The sequence below is a fragment of the Physella acuta genome, unplaced genomic scaffold, assembly GCF_028476545.2.
Source record: "Physella acuta isolate Inbredline_101_S28 unplaced genomic scaffold, ASM2847654v3 ptg000017l, whole genome shotgun sequence".
NCBI classification, from domain to species: Eukaryota; Metazoa; Mollusca; class Gastropoda; family Physidae; genus Physella; species Physella acuta.
Window position 1 is genome coordinate 2,024,615 of NW_026731537.1, and position 21,973 is coordinate 2,046,587.

General features: G+C 43.7%; 1 protein-coding gene across 1 annotated transcript in view; it reads right to left on the bottom strand.

Moving 5' to 3' along the window:
• Positions 1 to 21,973, bottom strand: part of LOC131937245 (protocadherin gamma-A10) — a 68,000-nt gene that overhangs the window by 39,975 nt on the left and 6,052 nt on the right. The window contains exons 4-8 of the mRNA XM_059294520.1: positions 21,612 to 21,708; positions 20,853 to 21,062; positions 20,015 to 20,317; positions 18,759 to 18,980; positions 16,327 to 17,442 (exon numbers count right to left, since the gene is read on the bottom strand). Of these exons, the coding sequence (XP_059150503.1) occupies positions 16,327 to 17,442; positions 18,759 to 18,980; positions 20,015 to 20,317; positions 20,853 to 21,062; positions 21,612 to 21,708 (1,948 nt within the window). The remainder of the gene's footprint in view (positions 1 to 16,326; positions 17,443 to 18,758; positions 18,981 to 20,014; positions 20,318 to 20,852; positions 21,063 to 21,611; positions 21,709 to 21,973) is intronic.

Below are 21,973 nucleotides of genomic sequence, written 5' to 3' on the forward strand. Positions count from 1 at the left end.
TTCTAGTTAATATTAGATTACAACTATTCGGCTTTTTCAATTTCCTCCAAGCCCCCCCCCCCTCTTATTCCCCCCCCCCCCCGTCTCCTCCACCCGCCCCATCAAGCCGGACACATTACTCCAACAAACATAATGACATAACGGCAACAGTCTACAGCAGCAAGAACCTGAAATGTTCCACAGCTGCAAGCACTGAAACATTCTACAGTTTTAAATTCAAATATAAGATTGAACAGTTCAGCCACATTGCAGCACTTTAAAAAATTGTCGATAAAAAATGTACTTTGCCTAAATTAGTTTTTCGATGATTAAAAAAATTGTTTTGTTTTTGTCATTGCGAAACAGTAATAGAGCTCGAGGATCAAAATATAACGTGTCAAGTTTGTAATTCGGCCACACCGCCACACAACATCAAAACATAACTCCCCCAATCCACCTCAAACACCCCAATCCACCGCAACCACCCCAATCCGCCCCACCCCAAACCATCTCAACCTTCCCCCCCCCCCCAATCCACCTCAATCCATCCCAACCTACCTCACCAACCCCAATCCACTTCAATCACCCGAATCCACCTCAATCACCTCAATCCACCTCAAACACCCCAATCCACCTCAAACACCCCAATCCAGCCCAAACACCCCAAACCACCTCACCACCCCAATGTGATGTGAACATCCTTCCAATCTCACTTTCACATTAAACTCGCAAATACCCCCCCCCCCACCCACCCACCCCTACATCTAAACTCCAATGTGTGATCCGCTGATTTTAAAATACTCTAAGGCATCCTGCAACCACCTCGACTGTATAGCAGAAAATTAGCCGGCAAACCTCTAACATTCAGAGACCAGATTCCAATAACAAACTCCACATTAAGTTTTCCCTTTCCAGGAGTCGCATTGTAATGGGAAAGAAAATTATAATTAAAAGATATAAAGGCATGGATAAACCATAAAAGCATCGACGGAGACTTTCGCAACTTGAGTTTGATGGTTGGTTGCGAGATTAGCTCAAGCTTGATGTGCGTTTACTCGGAGTTAAAAATTCTACAATGGTCGAGTCGTGACAAAACCAAAGGTCAAGGTTGCCGGAAGGTCTGTTGATTTACAGTATGTCGCCGCTTTAAAGGTGACACAAAACCACATTCAAGGGTGTTATACACACAAAAGCCACATTCAAGGGTGATATGCGGTAAATCACATTAAAAGGTGGCATTCGGTAAACGTCATTAAATGATGTTATAAACACAAAACCACATTAAAGTGTGACCTACGGTTAATCATATTAAAGTGTGGTTTACCCCATAAAACTTATATTTCTTAAAACTGTTTTCAAAGCTTTTTTTTTTTCAAACCTAGACGTTAAAACTGAACTACTTAAACTACAGTTGTTTCTATACGATCTTCCGTTATTTATACTATGTATTTATCTACAGTGGTGTAGGACTATATAGCAGGTACTCATAGATTATCTACCGGATTATACAGCAGGATTAAACTCCTCGCATTCTGTTCTCAGCACCTTAACCCCTACATGGTGGTGAGTTTCACATGCTAATACACAGGCAGATGGTTCTGTTAACCCTTTCCATCCCATCTTTTTTATTGTTGTCACTGACTCCCTATTGACGTCACTGACTCCCTATTGACGTCACTGACTCCCTATTGACGCTCCAACGAAGACATCTGTCCGCAACCCTCTCAAAGACAAACAGAACGAAAAACAAGAGACAGGACAAACTTTGGTCTGGTGGCACGCGCAGTGAGCTGGGGGTGGGGGTGGGGGGTCTGGGGACACGTGAGTACTCTAGTTGTCCTGATGTTTTTTTTCAGCCCGTGTTTGAGTTTTGAGCGGTTGGATGAAAAAAAAATCATCTCTTTGTTGAATGAGTACTGTCCAGACTTGGGAATTTTCAAGATGGCGGCGAGCGGAAGTTGGTACTAGGCGTAGACTAAAATTCTACTTAGTACCAAATATTTGGTAGTGCAAAACTCGTTGAGTATGAAATGTACAGAGAGTAAAAGCTATTAATAACACCAATAGAACTACCCGGGGACATGACAGATATAGAAGGTGAAACCTGAGGCTGTAAGAGAACTATTCATTACTCCACAACTTTCTCTAGGTTTCTCCTCACTCGTCTCACATCTCTCAAATGTTATACCCGCTATAACTTTTTCTCAGTCATTTATGCTGTTGCTTTTTTTTCCCTTCATCCCCACCCCCAGATTTGTATTCACCTTGTGTCCCCCTGCCTCCTTCTGAAACTCCCCCCCTCCCCACACCACAGCTGTCTCTCATGTTCACTACTTCACTACATTTCACATCAAACCATTGATTACACATTCACCAACTAGTCAATCCATACTACACATTTACCACATATGTGTCACACACTACACGCCACACATTAATCACATAAATCCACACATTTATTTTTACCACATAAATCCTTCCGCCATACACATTTTGTATTTACCGCTTAGATTATCCACAATTACCACCTAAATTACTCTACCACACACCACATTTACCACCTAAATTACTCTACCACACACCACATTTACCACCTAAATTACTCCACCACACACCACATTTACCATCTTAATCACTCTATCACAAACCACAATGTTACCACCTATACCCTACATCCCATACGCTTACCGCCTAGATCCCTCCACCATTTACCATCTAGCTAGGTTTACAATTACCCCTTCTCTCCATCCATTACAACACATGTTCTTCTCTCCCTTTGTTCAGCCTAAAAAGAATCAATAACCTCCCCTGTTTATCCCTGCTTTATCTCCCCTTTTTCTTCTTGAATTCACTGGACAGTGAAAAGTGTCAGCTATGATGTAAGACTGTCTTTAGGGGGGGGGGTAGTGTGTGGGGGAGTAGTGTGTGGGGGAGTAGTGTGTGGGGGAGTAGTGTGTTGTACCCAGAGGATGACGGGCAAGTATGTTGTACACAGAGGATGTTATAAAAACATGGGAACACTCTGCTTTAACGGTTTAGCAAATGTTGCAACAGCAACACAAACTTGACCATCTGACAACGACAGTAACACAAACTTGACCATCTGACAACAACAGTAACACCAACTTGACCCTCTGACAACAACAGCAACAAAAACTTGACCTTCTGACAACAACAGCAACACAAACTTGACCCTCTGACAACAACAGCAACAAAAACTTGACCATCTGACAACAACAGCAACAAAAACTTGACCATCTGACAACAACAGCAACACAAACTTGACCCTCTGACAACAACAGCAACAAAAACTTGACCATCTGACAACAACAGCAACAAAAACTTGACCATCTGACAACAACAGCAACACAAACTTGACCCTCTGACAACAACAGCAACACAAACTTGACCCTCTGACAACAACAGTAACACCAACTTGACCATCTGACAACAACAGTAACACCAACTTGACCATCTGACAACAACAGTAACACCAACTTGACCATCTGACAACAACAGTAACACCAACTTGACCCTCTGACAACAACAGCAACAAAAACTTGACCTTCTGACAACAACAGCAACACAAACTTGACCCTCTGACAACAACAGCAACAAAAACTTGACCATCTGACAACAACAGCAACAAAAACTTGACCATCTGACAACAACAGCAACACAAACTTGACCCTCTGACAACAACAGCAACAAAAACTTGACCATCTGACAACAACAGCAACAAAAACTTGACCATCTGACAACAACAGCAACACAAACTTGACCCTCTGACAACAACAGCAACACAAACTTGACCCTCTGACAACAACAGTAACACCAACTTGACCATCTGACAACAACAGTAACACCAACTTGACCATCTGACAACAACAGTAACACCAACTTGACCATCTGACAACAACAGTAACACCAACTTGACCCTCTGACAACAACAGCAACAAAAACTTGACCATCTGACAACAACAGCAACACAAACTTGACCCTCTGACAACAACAGCAACAAAAACTTGACCATCTGACAACAACAGCAACAAAAACTTGACCATCTGACAACAACAGCAACACAAACTTGACCCTCTGACAACAACAGCAACAAAAACTTGACCATCTGACAACAACAGCAACAAAAACTTGACCATCTGACAACAACAGCAACAAAAACTTGACCATCTAACAACAACAGCAACAAAAAAGTGTCCCTCTAACAACAAATACACGTCCCTTTCAACCCAACAGATAAAAAAAAGTTTGTCCCTCTAGGCAGTCAGTGGTTAGCTCACCAGCACAAATATACTCGGCATGACTTGAATCAGCCATCAGCCGTTGGTCCGAACAAAGTCTAGTCACTCTACAACAAAGTCTAGTCACTCTAGATCAATACTTATAACATTATCTCCCCTGGTTTGTTACTGAGGATTATTTCCTACTGAGGAATAAAGCTGACAATGCCTCTACTTTCCAGGGAGATAATTCATTTTTTTCTATAGTGAGCAATGTAAAGATTTCGTCCATATACCTTGAGGAAATGGTAGAAAAATTAAAAGTAAAATTCTCATCTGGAACCAGCAGGTCTGGCAGCACGTGAGAAGCTTTCGTCTGCCTGTCGTCTGCCTGTCGTCTGCCAGTGTGTAGCTCATCTTTTGTCTGCTGGACAATGCGTTTTACGTTTGCAGAGAAAATCTCGTTATCTCTTTATGAAAACCACTTCCGGTTCCATCTCAGCGCGAGGGGCATGGGTTGGGATAGATAAATGGAGGTGGGGAGGGGAGGGGGGTTGTGTGCTGGGGGAGGGGGTGATAAAGGTAGAGTCATCCCGGGGGTGGGGATTTTTTTTCTTGTCTATTTAGAACTGTGAGGATATTTTGTTAGCGCCAATAGGGAACAAAATGACAAAATCATCGAGACAAGTTGTAGCATTTCAACATAGAGGCGGTCACTTCTAGTCTAGTCAGAGCCTAAGTTATGACTTAATGATGGTTGTATGACCCAGGCGGGGAGGGGGGAGTCTGTTAATAGCCCGTCTGTTGCTGACCACTGGTCACAACCATCAAGGTCAACGGTGTGTATTCGTGTTTGTGTGTCGGACGATTACACGAATGACGATTACGTGAGCGGCGATAACGTAATTGATAACACATTGGGCGATTAAATGATGGGCGATTACATGATGGGCGATTATGTAATGTGCGATTACGCAATGACGACCACATACCTGGCGATGAAACTTTGGACAATTACGTCAAGTGTGAAGGTTTACACGAGGCTGAGAGTGGAATCAAATAATAATAGCCGTGCTATTACACAAGTGAGAAACATTTAGCTGGAATAAAAACAATTTACCAGCAATTTAAGCTGTGAAGACAAACACGGGACGCGAGGGGAAAATTTTCTACCGAGGTCTGTGATGAAAGAAACGCTGATGGCACATGCGATGTTTTACATTTAAAATTATTAATTAGCGAATTAAAATTGGCGATGTCTTGCCCGTTAGAAGCGCGACATTTGGCAAGTCGCAGTCACATGATAGCCGTTGGTTTTCTGAAAGGTGAGTATGATCGCAGCTTTTGGGTTGGTGTTTAAGTTAAGGTAGCGGTGATGTGGATGGTGTTTGGGTTAAGGTAGCGGTGATGTGGTTGGTGTTTGGGTTAAGGTAGCGGTGATGTGGTTAGTGTTTGGGTTAAGGTAGCGCTGATGTGGTTGGTGTTTGGGTTAAGGTAGCGGTGATGTGGTTGGTGTTTGGGTTAAGGTAGCGGTGATGTGGTTAGTGTTTGGGTTAAGGTAGCGGTGATGTGGTTAGTGTTTGGGTTAAGGTAGCGGTGATGTGGTTGGTGTTTGGGTTAAGGTAGCGGTGATGTGGTTGGTGTTTGGGTTAAGGTAGCGGTGATGTGGTTAGTGTTTGGGTTAAGGTAGCGGTGATGTGGTTAGTGTTTGGGTTAAGGTAGCGGTGATGTGGTTGGTGTTTGGGTTAAGGTAGCGGTGATGTGGTTGGTGTTTGGGTTAAGGTAGCGGTGATGTGGTTAGTGTTTGGGTTAAGGTAGCGGTGATGTGGTTAGTGTTTGGGTTAAGGTAGCGGTGATGTGACTGGTGTTTGGGTTAAGGTAGCGGTGATGTGGTTGGTGTTTGGGTTAAGGTAGCGGTGATGTGACTGGTGTTTGGGTTAAGGTAGCGGTGATGTGACTGGTGTTTGGGTTAAGGTAGCGGTGATGTGGTTAGTGTTTGGGTTAAGGTAGCGGTGATGTGACTGGTGTTTGGGTTAAGGTAGCGGTGATGTGGTTAGTGTTTGGGTTAAGGTAGCGGTGATGTGGCTGGTGTTAGAGACCTCTGATGGTGCTAGCTGCCCACACACACTTGGTCTGATGGTGCTGACAAACACCCTGCGTCTGTCTCGTTTCGTGATTTCAAAATATAGATAGTGATAGAGGCTGTCACTTAAAATGGTTACTAAAATGATGATAAAAAAATGGTGGTCTAAATTTTTGACTAAGTAGCCCGAAATTGTGACGAAAATTGGTGACTAGAATTGTAAAAAAAATTATGAGTGACTACTTTTATTACAGAAACGAGTGACTACAATTTTGACATAAATTGGTGACTAAATTTGTTCTAAAATAGAGTGACTAAAAAGTGTGAGCGGACGTGGTCCTAATGCCCCCCCCCCCCGCCCATGATTAGCACTCAGGCCGTGGGACACCGGACAAGTGTGGAGGAAGCTGCCATCCCGTCACGTGACCAGGCTCCTGGGTCAACAATCAACCCACGGGTCCCCTGTCGCCACTTGCGGGCTGTGTGGGCCCCGCGTGGACCACTTAACAATAGGGGGCGCTAATTTTGTGATTAAAACTTCTCCAGCCCATCTTGACGCATGCTGCCATGTTGGTGCTACAGACAGATTCATTCCCAGGATCCCATTCTACCGGCCGGGGGGGGGGGATAAACAGTGGTAGTGGGGGGGGGGGGGGAGGGGGTTGGGGGATAAACCGTGGTAGTAGGGCACGTGAGGCTATTAGCCCACGAATCCTGACATTTTCATAAGCCAGTCAAAACTCAAGGCATTTGGTAGAATCTGTACGAGAAGCTGGCCAGGTACAAACTTTTTAGAAATTGTGTAAGCCAAAAAAGTCTGACTCAAATAACAGACCACCAAATATCCCAGTAACACTACCAAAAAAGTTTTATTAAAGAAAAAGCATGTTTGGCCTGTAAGATTAGACATCAATAGATTTCAATTATCTTGCCCCCCCCCCCCCCCCCACAAAGAAAGTCTACCCCCCCCCCCCCCACCCCCGGAAAATTTGGTTCGTTGTCCTTAACATTTCATGTACTTTGTTCATTTCAACTATTTCACTACACCAAACAACTGCTCACACTGTCACGTGCCTCAATACACCAAACAACTGCTCACGTTAGATGCACTAAATCTGTTTCCTGTCTCTGCGTGCTGACTCCAAATGTCAGGACCTGCATCACGTGACTCTTTTCTACTTCTGCTGGAGGATACTCCGAGCCCGACTGACCCTTGGTCACCTCGACCACTCCCCCCCCCCTAGTTCGTGTCGGTCTCAATTAATGCACGTCACCCTCGTGCACGCGCGGCATTTATTAGCAGGGGGAGGGGCGCCCCTGGTGGGGGCATAAGTGGCCAAAAATTGGCCAGGATTTTTTTTTTGTTTGGGGGAAAACAAAATGGCTGGAGTGTAGTGACAGTGGTGAGGGGTGGGGAGAGGGGTGGGGAGTGGGGTGGGGAGGGGAACGATGAAGGGAGGCAATACAAAAGCAGTCAAGTGTCAAACAAGAGTGCTAGATCTTATTTGTGTTAGTTTGGGGACGGGGAATAACAGGGGAAACCTAATGGGACCAGGGAACAACGGAGGGAACTGATGGATCTAGGCAACAATGGAGGGAACTGGTGGGACTAGGGAACAACGGAGGGAACTGGCGGGACTAGGGAACAACGGAGGGAACTGGTGGGACTAGGGAACAACGGAGGGAACTGGTGGGACTAGGGAACAACGGAGGGAACTGGTGGGACTAGGGAACAACGGAGGGAACTGGAGAGACAAGGGAACTGGTGAGACTAGGGAACTGATGGGACTAGGGAACAACGGAGGAAACCGAATGGACTAGGGAACAACGGAAGGAACTGGTGGGACTAGGGACGGGAGGAGGTACATGACGTAATCTATGTATTGCTGACCTAAAGCAACAACACAAGAATAATTAGCATGATGAACTATGGGATAGCGGATGATGAGCTATGGGATAGCGGATGATGAGCTATGGGATAGCGGATGATGAACAATGGGATAGCGGATGATGAACTATGGGATAGCGGATGATGAACTATGGGATAGCGGATGATGAACTATGGGATAGCGGATGATGAACTATGGGATAGCGGATGATGAACAGTTTGTTGTTCTGTATGAGGTACTGCATACTAAATGTTTATGTTATGTTTGACGTGTTATGTATCAAGAACTCCAAATAAATCTTGCCACTCTACTTCCTCTGCAATATCCACATTCTTATCCGCAGCGTAACTTTGTAAAGAACAATCTAGAACACGGTGGCACCTTTATAACTCTCTGCTAGCACGTTCTATTCTTTAACCCCAACGATTGAATGTAAAAATCTAGGGAGAGAAAGGGAAAAGAATTAGGGAAAATCAGGACTTCCGGTTCTTTTTAATCTTCCGGCACGTTACAGGAATTATGCGCATATCTTAATCCGCGCATGCGTGCTGTGACCTTTGTCTGAATACTAAGCAGCAAGAAATCACGTGACTGGAGGTCAAGTTTCAGGTCATCTTACAAGGTGATTAGCACGGGCAGGTGAGGCAGAATCTGTCTCATTAGGATTTTATAATCCTGGATTAGTAGATCGTTAATCTCGCGACAAAATATTTTTCTTTCTCAAGACGTTGTAATATTTTTTGACGCAAGCTCGTGCATGTGTATGAACTAACTTTTAAATTCAGACTCAATGATCATCAAGATATACATAAGACAGGACCGGTCACTCACTGAATCCAAGGCTAATGTTTGATGACGAAACCCTAAAAAACAACATCCTATGTCATAAATCTTTGTTACGTCGACCCGGCCTCCTTAAAAACTATACTCTCCCTTCTCTCTCCCCCCCCCCCCCCCCCCCAAAGGCCCTAAAAATACTGTTGTTTCTAAATACATCAAGTTTTGAGAGTTCACTTTAATGACGGGTTGTCACTGGTATCTTAGAGCCCGCCATATCTCGCTGTAATAACGCCATTAAACCAAATCTCGCGTTGTTTCGTCCTGCCACTGTCGCTGGGGTAGGGGAGAGAAATCACGGTGACGTTCTAGACGCCAAGATGGCGGACATCAGGGATCCCATTGCACTTTCTCTGACGTCATCACTCGGCATGATAAACAGAACGTTTGGCCAGATTTTTAAGGTCCGTCTTTCTTTCTAAACGTAAGGAAAAGACACAAAAAATGGAAATTTAATCCATTTTAAGATTTTTCGTTTTTACATGTTGAATGACAGATTGTTTGAAACATTAAAGAGAGGGTTGGAGGTGGAGGGGGGGGGGGGTTGTCAACCCTGCTTGTTCTCACATTTTCAACCCAAAACCTAATGAAGTGTGTTCCAGTTCCTGGATCACTAACCGTTTCCTGAGGAAATACAAACAGAACGGGGTGGCACCGTATCGGCGGCAAATCGAATTAGAGGGAATCACGGGCAGAAGAATGGGAAACCACACCAGTGGAGGGGCCAATAATGTGATCTTGGTGTCTGATGCTGGTGCAGGCAGATTTTGTGATGCGATTGGGGGGGGGTGTATCAACAAATGGGCAGGGGAGGGGGGTATCAACACATGGGGGTGACTAAAGATTTGCTGTGACAGTGTGTCATACTGCTGGTCAGGCTACAAGGTGTAGCATCAATTGTGACTCTAAATGTCACATCGAATGTAATATCACACACCTGTGACAACAACTGTGACACTAAATTTGATATTTAGTGTGACATCAAAGTGACATCATATATGTTATAAAAATGTAAGTTTAAATGTGACGTGAAATGTGTAGAGCAGGTTTTCTGACAACAGAGGCCGTTCGAATGGAGTCCGATAAATCGCGATAATCGAGTGACGATACTATGTGTTGACAGTCGTTGTGTGAGTTGCAACAATTGAGTGACGTGACTAATGTAGTCGTTGACATCACTGCACGCCAGAGCCACATACATCAGCTACATTCATCTTTTCCCTCCACATTTAATGGAACATTCCAGCACATTCCAGAAATTAATATCTCGACAAATAAATCTGTGAGATGTTTTTTCGACAAGGGAATCAAAGTTTCATCATAAGGAGCTCAGAATCCTTTCAATGGTACGTTCATTGCTTACAATATATATATACATATATATATACATATCATATATATATATATATATATATATATATATATATATATATATATATATATATATATACATATATATACATATATATGTGTCTGTGTGTCTGTGTGTGTGTGTCTGTGTGTGTGTGTCTGTGTGTGTGTGTGTCTGTGTGTGTGTGTGTCTGTCTGTGTGTGTGTCTGTCTGTGTGTGCGTCTGTGTGTGAGTCTGTCATACGGTAATAGGGCATATTGATTGTACGTTTAACCCACTTGTACAGATAATGGAAGAGGGCGTGTCTTAGGTCAAAAATGAGATTTCTGTAAACGTGTTCTGGAACCTTCCATGGCATCCTGAGCCAAGAACCCTCACGCGACCAATCTTGTGTGATTCGGTAATGACGCGACGATTAGGTCGCTGCGACAAAGCCCTCGATGTTTTGGAGCGGGAGAAACTGCGGCAATTTTTGCACACTAAATATGCATCAAAAAAATGTGCACCACAAAATGTGCATCACTGCCGTCTTCTCAACAACCCCTGTAGGTACAATAATGAGCTTTTAATTGGGTTGCCATGGGTTGCCAAATCACTAATTGTCGAAAGTAGCATTAAGATAAATTATGGTTAAGCGACTGAGATGGTAATGAATCCAATCTCAAAGTCTTCACTGACCTTGCCCAAGTCTCCAGCTATCGACCACACGATTACCCTCGTCAAAAGCTTCCAGCTAGATCACGATTTCCTTTCAATGTTGCTGTTTTCAAAGACTTTTTCATTTTTATTGTCCAAATATCGTTTTTTAAGAGTTGTTGATTTTAAAATAAAACATTTCATTAACCGTTAAATATCGTTTATCTATTGAAGGGCGATGTAGTGCTGTCGTCACTAACCAGTTTCTCTCATGGTATTGACATTTTGAAAAATCGATAACAAAACTCGCGGGATTGTTTCTTTTCGAAAGTATTCAGATAATTAGTTACTGAATTTTTAGGTGTTTTTTTACGTCATAACTACAGCAATATTCGAAACATGCATTCGATGGAACAAGAGCTTTCGAATAGATATTTTTTTTTATTTCAGCCATACACGACATGAACGTGAAGATGTTGTAGGTGGATGTGTAGGATGGTTAGGTGGGTTGGTATGTTGATGGGCGGAATGGTATAATGATAGGTGGGTTGGTGTGTTGATGGGGTGGCACTACGATGGATGGGGTGAAGTGTTGATGGGTTGGATGGTTTGGATGGGTTGGATGGGTTGGATGGTATGTTGATTGTTGGGATAGTATGTTGATGTGGGTATATTGATGAATGGGATGCTATGTTGATTTTTTGAGTAGTTTCCTTTCAAAAATATTTTTTTTTATTATTTCGAACACGGAATAATGAACTCAATTTGTATTGACTGTAGTGGCTTAAACAACTAGAGAGTTCTAAGAACTAATGCCTCCAACTGACGTCACCAGAGCTATGAATAAAATGAGTTTTGGGGGTAAGTTTTTGTTTTGTATTATTGTTAGTGTTTATTGTAGGACATCTAAATGTTGTGGATATGGAAACGATTATGTGTTCATTGAACACCAGAACACAACGGTACAAACACAAAAACACAACGGTACAAAACGCTGTGTCCTTCCCACGAGAATATGAAGCTACAACACTTTTTCTCATGAATATCAAGAACGGCAAGCCAATGTTGATGCTCTCCCTTGACGCCCTACCCCCATGACAACCACCTCGGGAACATATGGTGGGCGTGTCTCTTGTTTTAGAGAACATCGCTGATGTGTATAGGCCGGCACCCGGCTACTCTCGTGTGTGATGTTGTGGTACTGGGGTCGTGATGGTGTGGTACTGGGGTCGTGATGGTGTGGTACTGGGGTCGTGATGTTGTGGTACTGGGGTCGTGATGTTGTGGTACTAGGGTCGTGATGGTGTGGTACTGGGGTCGTGATGGTGTGGTACTGGGGTCATGATGGTGTGGTACTGGGGTCGTGATGGTGTGGTACTGGGGTCGTGATGGTGTGGTACTGGGGTCGTGATGGTGTGGTACTGGGGTCGTGATGGTGTGGTACTAGGGTCGTGATGGTGTGGTACTAGGGTCGTGATGGTGTGGTACTGGGGTCATACATTCCTGACAATATAGACAGTACAAAGCCATGTAGTCAAGTCATAACGGCCATACAGTCAAAGTTATTACGGTCATACAGTCAAAGTAATCACAACCATAAGTCAAATTCATCACAACTATAAGTCAGTCATCACGGCCATAAGTCAAAGTCATCACGGCCATAAGTCAAAGTCATCACGGCCATAAGTCAAAGTCATCACGGCCATAAGTCAAAGTCATCACGGCCATAAGTCAAAGTCATCACGGCCATAAGTCAAATTCATCACAACTATAAGTCAGTCATCACGGCCATAAGTCAAAGTCATCACGGCCATAAGTCAAAGTCATCACGGCCATAAGTCAAAGTCATCACGGCCATAAGTCAAAGTCATCACGGCCATATCATCAGTCATCACGATCAAACAGTCAAAGCACCAAGTCTTGCAGTCAACATCGCCCCGTAGCTATTTAGTCAAAGCACCAACTCTTACAGTCGACATCGCTCCACGGCTATTTAGTCAAAGCACCAGCGCATACATCAGCGACATCCCAGTCAACAGCTTGTATCCTGGTCATAAGCTCACACGAAAAACTAAAAAAATGTCTGGGGTATTAGCAACATTTGCATAATTGCCCCTCATTTGCATGCGAATGATATCCCGGGTAAAGTCCCTTCTGGTCGGTAATGACTGTCGCCCCCCCCCCCCCACCACCCGCGCCCCAGCTGGGGAAGACGATCTGGAAGCCAGGAATCTAACAGGAGTTTACAATTACTCGACTGCGGGCTGGAAATATGACGGCCGCGCGAAGGCCCACGTTTAATTTGGCGGTCCTGTTGCCTTCATTTGTCTCAGACACATCGAACGACGCCGGCATTGCAAAAGCTACTCCTCCGTGAAAGTAGTTTTTTAAGGTATCCCCGGAGATCCAATGGTGTTGGGTGGTGTTTGGTGGTGTTTGGTGGTGTTTGGTGTTTGCTGGTGTTTGTAGCAATGGCTGCTGGGAAAATGTGTGGGAGGGGGGAGGAAGAAAAAGTACGACCCGGATACCGTCATTGGTAACGATAAATGCTCATTTAAAAGTCTTAGGTCGAACTTCCGTGTCTTGTCTCCCGGCTTGGATTGGTTGGTGTTAAATGTCGTTTTTTTTTTATCTGGAGAGTTCCACGTTTTGAAATAAATGTCGGACACGTTTTTGGCAGGTTTCTTCATACACCAGAGTTCAAAGTTCACGATGACGTAGAAGTAAAGAATTTCAAAATGAAAATGTCTTGCGTGGCCTAATTTTATGGATATTGGAGAAGCTTCATAAAAATGAGATTTTGTTTTTTAAAACTGCGGAAAAAAAATTTGAAGCCACAAAATGAAGTATACATGTAGGTGTCTAGCAGGATGTAGAATGTAAAGAGGTGTATGACGGGAAGGAATCATCAAGTCTAAACATTAGTGATGTCAATAGTTGGAGTTGTGTCCCGACTACGTTTTGAGTTTATGAACATTCAATATCAGGGGAAATATCTCAGGGGACTAGTGCCACAAGAACGACAACTCCTGTACTACAAATTACTACATTACACACAAGAATTAAAGTATTTTGTATCTTCGTTTTCAAACACTGAGGTACTAGTTCCATCTGATTTTAGAACATGGAACTTGCCACGATGCTGAGTCGTACCTGAATCGTGACCACGTGACATGAAAAGGTCACTGACCTCAGTACACTAATGTCTAGATCTATCCCGTATCCCACTATCAATTTTCGACCTTTTATTCAAATGGACAATTGAAAACCTATCTAAAGCAAGATCTATTGGTATTCCCAGTGGCTTACCCTAACCGTCAGATTAACCAGGACATTCCACATAAGATGGATTACGTTCTAGAGAAGAATCCTACAGAGACTTAAAGATGTTAGCTATAAGACTGGTCAGCATGAAGAAATTAGACGACGCTCCCAAACTACGGGCTACTGCTTGTATTTAAAACGTTTAATGGTTAATCCATCCTGTATATTGTCTTGTTCGTTTCTCTCAATTCGTGTCTACTATCCTGTTTACAGCTGTCTTGAAATGTAAACAAAGATATTTACAAAAACTTTCAGCCAATCGCTGAACGATGTGTTACTCTCTTAAACCGTCCCTCCCCCTCCCCCACTGCTAATGTTAAATGATTAAATTGTTTTGCTGGACCTAGAAGAATTCGAACCGTCAGTTAGTGCTGTGAGATGAAATAAGTAGTTTTAAATCTACACACGTTTGATCCTAGGGGATTGCTGGGGTTGGGGAGGTAGTACAGTATGTTGGGTGTGGGTGGTGGGGGGAGGGGCTGACTAATATTCTAGGTGTGGTGGGGTAGGGGGCTGACGTGGGTGCGGGGGGGGGGGGGGGTAGCGGGGGATGACATATTCTGGGTGTGTGTGGGGGTAGGGGGGGCTCATATTCTGGGTGTGTGTTAGTGGGTCCTACATAGGCGTTTTTTGTGTTTTCCTAAGGGTGTAGTGAGGGGGGGTGGGGGGGTGGTTGGGGTGTAAAGGTGTGTATAAAGTTGTGGGTTGTTAAGATGTATGTAAAGGTGTGTGGAGATGTGTGGACTGAGGTAAAGGCGTGTAGGTGGGTCATATGTTTGTATAATATTAGCTCAAGCTAAGAACGCATTATTTTTACATTGTATCAACAACCCAGGAATTAAACCCTACGTTATAGTTCTTGTTCTTTCTAAGACAACAAACATGTGGTTGTTGCATCTATTAATAACATAACGGACCACGCACACCAACCACATAATCACATACAATTACAACTCTTGCCCTTTGTTTACGTATGTCAAATCATGTACAGCGAGTTTTGAAGAGCGCTTCTAATTAGTGTCATTTGCTTAATTATGAACGTCATTAATGAGACGTTTCGACACAACATGTTTCAGGCATATCAATTTCTGTTCATTTCCAACTTTACAACAGACGAAAGCAGGAACCGCCGTTATATCAAACTGCTGGTGCAAACGGCCATCCCCCCCCCCAACCCCCACCTTTGAGTTTATCGTATTGGGGACTTTTGGTGCTTGTATATTTCGATGAGTAGCGCTAGGATGGAAGACTGGGGTAGTGAATGGAAAACGGTGGAGACTATAAAAAGTTTTGAGAAAATTCGTATGTGAGAAGCACAGATCAGGCTCAATAGAGAGCGTCGACACGCTGATACCAGTGGAGAAATCAGGGAAATAGTTTCAGGTAGAAATCAGGGAAATAGTTTCAGGGAGAAACTATTTGTTAAAGACCAAAGTGTGTTGAAAGTACGATCACCTACCATTGTAGGATAATGAGTACGATAATGGTTAGGATGATGTTGATGGGGAAACTAACCTACTTTGCTGGCCAATGTAAAACTAATGTACCGCGAGTTTATTCAAGGGCAGGTAACTAGTAACATGCTGGATGTGAAATCTACATGATTAACAGATCAAAGCCCACAAGATATATTCTCTTTTTGAAATTGAATTCTGGTTGAACGATTTGCTTAGCAGTGTTATAGGAGATCATAGGATTTCTGTTTTAATGTGTTTCTAAACAAGTCGAGTTGACTGCTAGTAGATCTAACGCAGGGGTACCTGGTCTTACATATCATCTTTTTGTGTATCTCATTCAACTGTCGTGGGGGGGGGGGCTTACACCGTATAAATAGAGCTATATTGGCATAGGAAGATTTGGACACGATTGCGTGATGATTGTGTCATGATTGTGTGGTGATTGTGTGGGAGTTGTATTGTAATAAAAGCAATGCTATGAAATGAATGAGTAACTACCGTGTAAAGCTGCAGTAACAATGGCGCTACTTACCTTACAGAAGGTGTAAAAATCCTGCTTCCTGTAGGGGTCGAGCCCGATCCCAATCGTCTGCCCGTGCAGGATCCCATCATCATGCCAGGGGGAGCCACCGCTGGCCAATTGTTTTTTAAAAGTCCCGTCATTTCCGGTTTTAGTAACATCCGGTTGCGTGTCTGGCGTGTAGCTCCCCCCTAGCCCCCTCTCCTCCTCCTCCTTCATGTCCATGTCAATGTCCGAACCCCTCCAGGCGATCACCTTCTCCACCTCCCCCTTCCCTCCCTCCTCCTGGATCCCCGTCTTCACCACCTGCCAGTCGGGGTGTTTCTCCGGGGGAGGGGACGGGCGGCGGTTGTTACCCCGGCGGATGATGAAAATGATGACGAGAATGACGATAGAGAACAGCAGAGTGGCGCCCGCGACGATGCCGGCAATAAGGATGTACTTATCCTCCACGGCCTTGTCGTTTAGCGCGGCGAAGGTGGCGTTGGTCAAGTCGATGATGACCTCTAGGTAGGCCTGACTCTCCCTGTGCTCCACCCCCCGGTCGTGTGCCGCCACCATCAGCCTGTGGACGTGGTCGTCCGACGACTTGACCCGCCGCTGGAGGTACAGGATGCCGGACTGCTCCTCTATGGCGAACAGGTCGCCCTTGTTGCCGGAGTAGATGAAGTAGGAGATGGTCCGGTTCTCGCCGAGATCCTCGTCCGTCGCGTTAACCCGCGTGATCTCGCGATTCGGCGGGAGTGACCACAAAAACGAGACGGTCTGGTTTTTCTGGGTGGGGAAGTGGAACACGGGGGCGTGGTCGTTGACGTCCTCTACGATGACAGTGACGATTCCAGACTTTTTCTTGGGCTCCACCCCCCGGTCCCTGACCTCGAGGTGCAGGGTGTACCGGTCCCGTTTCTCACGGTCCAGTTCCGGAATGGCGAAGACGGTGCCGTCAGGGTCCACACGGAAAGTCTGGCCGCTGACGTCATCGGTGGGCGGCATGGAGAAGACCAGCTTGGAGTTGAGACCAGAGTCCTTGTCTGAGCCGTCCAGCTTGCCGATCCGCTTCATCGTCCCGCCCCCCTCGGGCACTCGCAGCTCGCGTGTGGTGATCTCGGGGTAGTTGTCGTTGATGTCCTGTTGGTCAAAGAACACATAGTCATTAGCAGGTCAAATATAATGATTAGTAGGTCGAATATAGTCATTAGCAGGTCAAATATAAACTTAAACAGATGTAACACAATCATTATCAGGTATAACGTAATCATAGGCAGGTAAAATATAATCATAAACAGGTAGGGCCTATATCACAATCATTTCAGGGTATAAAACAGTCGTCACCAAACTTTAACCCAATCAAGAACACAATTATCCTTAGGGTATAATAACTTCATAGTCAATCTATAACACGTATCTATATTATTCAACAACATTTTTTCTGTAAAATTTAAATGCAAGTTACATTCTTAAAATATTCATAACTCAGAACTAATCAGCCAATGCCTATCGACTGATCTGTAGGCGATTCGCTTTTACGCAATTTTAAATTTTAAATGGTGTATATTTTTTAAATAAAAAACAGAATTCCGAAGGCGTTGGATGAATCATAAAAAAAAACCGGTTTAACCATTACAAGAAAACAGGTCAGTTGTGCTTGACCGATGATACGTCAAGCGCATGTCTGGAGATTTCATTAGCTGCCCCTAATGTTTACCCTGTACTTTCATGTCTGGTGATGTCATTAGCCACCCCTCATGTTAACCCTGTACTTTCAGCCTTGATACATTCAGAATTAATTCAGTGGAGATTTCCTTCTTCCAGATATTGACTTTATTGTGTCGGATACTAATTATCTATTCAATATTCATTAGATGACTCAGGAAAACTTTAACATTAGTAGAAGATAAATATTAACATCCACAGAATATGGACAAGAAATCTTTAAATGAATGCTGCTTATGAAAATTACTTATGATACGAAAACTGACCAAAACTAAAACCTCTACTAACGCATATGACGACCGCAACTAAAATCTCTACTCATCAATATATTTAACAACAACTTAACGCTCTACTCTCAAATATGTTGACCACAACACAATGTTATACTGACCAATATGTTGACCACAATTAAATGTTATACTCACCAATATGCTGACCCGTACTTAACTGTCTACTCATGAAATTGTTGACCCCCATTACACGTTGTACTAACAAATATATTGACCCCAACTTATACCTCCACTGACTAGTATGTTAACCTCCCCCAACTTAATATATGTTGACCACCACCACCCATAACTTAACCTAGTACTCACCAGTATGCAGTATGTTGACCCCCCCCCAACATAAAGTTGTACTCATCAGTATATTGACCACCCCCCTCCCAACTAAACGGTGTACTCACCAGTATGTTGACCCTCCCCCCCCCCCCCACTAAACGGTCTACTCACCAATATATTGACCACCACCGTTGCCGTGCTGACCAGCGCTGGCTGACCCTCGTCTGTAGCTATGACGATGACGTTGAGCCGCTTCTCCACCTCGTGGTCAAACGTGGTCCTGGCCTTGAGGATCCCGCTCTCCCTGTCGATGGAGAAGACGGTGTTCTCCTTGGGGAAGAGGGAGTACGTGAAGACTTTGTTGATGCCAGCATCCGGGTCGTCAGCCGTCAGCTGAGAAAGTTAAAACATGGAGCAGAATTTTAACAAAACGAAACAAGTTGAAACACGCACTAAGAAATATCTGCAATACAGTGGTTTTAAAATTGATAATGGACGTGAGATACACGCACTAAGAAATATCTACAATACAGTGGGTTTAAAATTGATAAAGGACGTGATACAGGCTGATACACGCACTAAGAAATATCTGTAATACAGTGGTTTTAAAATTGATAATGGACGTGAGATACACGCACTAAGAAATATCTGCAATACAGTGGTTTCAAAATTGATAAAGGACGTGATACAGGCTGATACACGCACTAAGAAATATCTGTAATACAGTGGTTTTAAAAATTGATAAAAGGACGTGACTCCAGTGGGTTTCTAAAGGAAATTATTCATCAGATCTCGAGGCTGTTCTGTCGACAGGTAATGACACGAAAATGACCAGAACGCCAATAGAGTCGAGTCACGCAACTACAACCACATCTTGGAGCCTGCTCAATTAGTTTCACATTATCTATGCAATTGTTTCAAGTAAAGAATGTTTTTCATTGTTAACTATCTGCACTCGTATGAGTCTGTTTGTTGAGTTTCGATCCGGTGATGTTTGAGATATTACTTTTGTCCACATTCTGGAGCTCGTGGTGTGGTATTTCTACATCGCCCCCCCCCCCCCCCCCCCCCTAGCCCGGGTGTCACTGAACTTAGCTCGTGAACAACACAATCCTGCCTGTCAAAAGTCTTACCTTTAAAATCTGTCAACAAAAGTCTTACGTATAAATCTGCCTGCCAAAAGTCTTACCTTTAAAGTCTGCCCGCCAAAAGTCTTACCTTTAAAATCTGCCTGCCAAAAGTCTTACCTTTAAAATCTGCCTGCCAACAAAAGTCTTACCAAAAGTCTTACCAAAAGTCTAAACTTTTAAAATCTGCCTGCCAACAAAAGTCTAACCAAAAGTCTTACCAAAAGTCTTACCAAAAGTCTTACCTTTAAAATCTTACCAAAAGTCTTACCTGTAAAGTCTGCCTGCCAAAAGTCTTACCTTTAAAATCTGCTTGCCGATGACGTTCTCCTCCGTGATGTTGACGACGTATGTCGTCTGGCTGAAGGACGGCGGGTTGTCGTTGATGTCTGAGATGACGACCTTGAACGTGATGGATGACGTCTTGGGCGGCGACCCCTTGTCGTTGCAGACGAGCTTGACGTCAATTTTGTCCGCCTGCTCGCGGTCGAGGGAGCCATTCATGATGATAGCGTAGTAGTCGCCGAAATTCTCCGTCTTGAAGCAGGGGTGAGCTGACCTACAGACGACCTCACCACTGGCGCCAGGGTCGTTGTCCGTGGCCTTGACATTCAAACAAAACAGCTGATATTGATCGGGTATTATGCAGTTTTTTTTAAAAGGCATTAATCGATCAGGTATAAAACAAATACTAAAATGGCTGAAACACTTATAACACTGGCTTGACGCTGCTAGAAATTAAATGTGTATCAAACAAATATTTGTGAAGGCTATTCAACAAATCGGTATTGTACGTGTATGAAATATCTCAAATTGATTTCCAAGTGACAAGTGTTTTTAATGTATGATAAAAAAGTGAAGTGGAAAACGAACAAGTAGGCTACACAACGCGGTGAGTGATACTCATGGTGTGTTTTTTTGCTTGAGCGAATGTTTATATGTACGTTTGTGAGAATATTATGTAAACGTATGCTCTTGTATATGTGTGTATTTTTGTGTACTGCTGTGTGTTTGTGTAAGTTTGTGTTTACTTATTGTGTTAAAGCGTGTCTAATTATAAAAGTTATTGTATGTTTGCCAGAAGCTAAACGTTAAGAAGCCGGACTGCCGGACTACCGGTCTGCCGGGCGCCACTCACGGTCAACTTGCCGACGAAGGTGCTGTTCTTGGCGCCCTCCGAGATGATGACCGTCTCCTCGTCCAGCGTCTTCTGTAGCTTGATCTCCAGGCGGGGGGCGTTGTTGCCCACGTTCACGATGGTCAAGGTCAGCTTGGCCTCAGCTATCCGGGGGTTGTCGCCCCTGTCCCGGGCCTCCACCACGGCCTCGAATGTCTTACCCGCGTCATACTGGCAACATCAGATTAGGACAGATTAACGCCAGATTAAGGAAAGATTAATGAAATATTAACACTACATTAGGACATATTAACGATAGATTAACACTAGGTTAACGCCAGATTAACGCCAGATTAACGCCAGATTAATATTAGATTAACGCCAGATTAACATCAGATTAATGAAAGATTAGGACAGATTAACACCAGACTAGGACCACAGTAACGCCAGATTAATATCAGATTAACGCAAGATTAATACCAAGTTTATATTAGATTAGGACCAGATTAGATTAGGACCATATTAACGCCAGATTAACGCCAGATTAACACCAGATTAAGACCAGATTAGGACAAATTAACACCAGACTAGCACCAGACTAACACCAGATTAGCACTAGAATAGGAGCAGATAAGCACACGACTACAAAGCAGATAAGAAGATTAGCATTTAGCGATCGAACTATCGATTTATAAAAAATTGTCAGATTTTTTTTCTATTCACTGACGGCAAAACGAACCAAACTAATCTTGCTCTAAAACTGATGACATAATACCTTACCTGTAGTGGTGACTTGATGGTGATTTCACCTGTGAATGGGTCGATGGTGAACAGTTCACGCGCGCGTGAGTCGCGTGCGGCCAATATCATCGTGTACCTGGAAACGGTTTTAAAAAGTGTGAGCAAATATTTACACCTGTTCCCACCAACGGCTGTAACCGTTTCCATTTGTTTGTTTGTGTTCTCGTCCGGTGATGATGTGTTCAAAATTGGTTAATGGACGCCGGGTTCATTAGTGGCCAAAACATTGATAACAAATATGGCAGCAGACATGTTTTTAATGGTGCTATTTCTATGGTTGTGTTTTTTTTCTTTCTATTTTTTTTTAGACGTGTAGTTGACAGACAACTGGTTCGAACAGC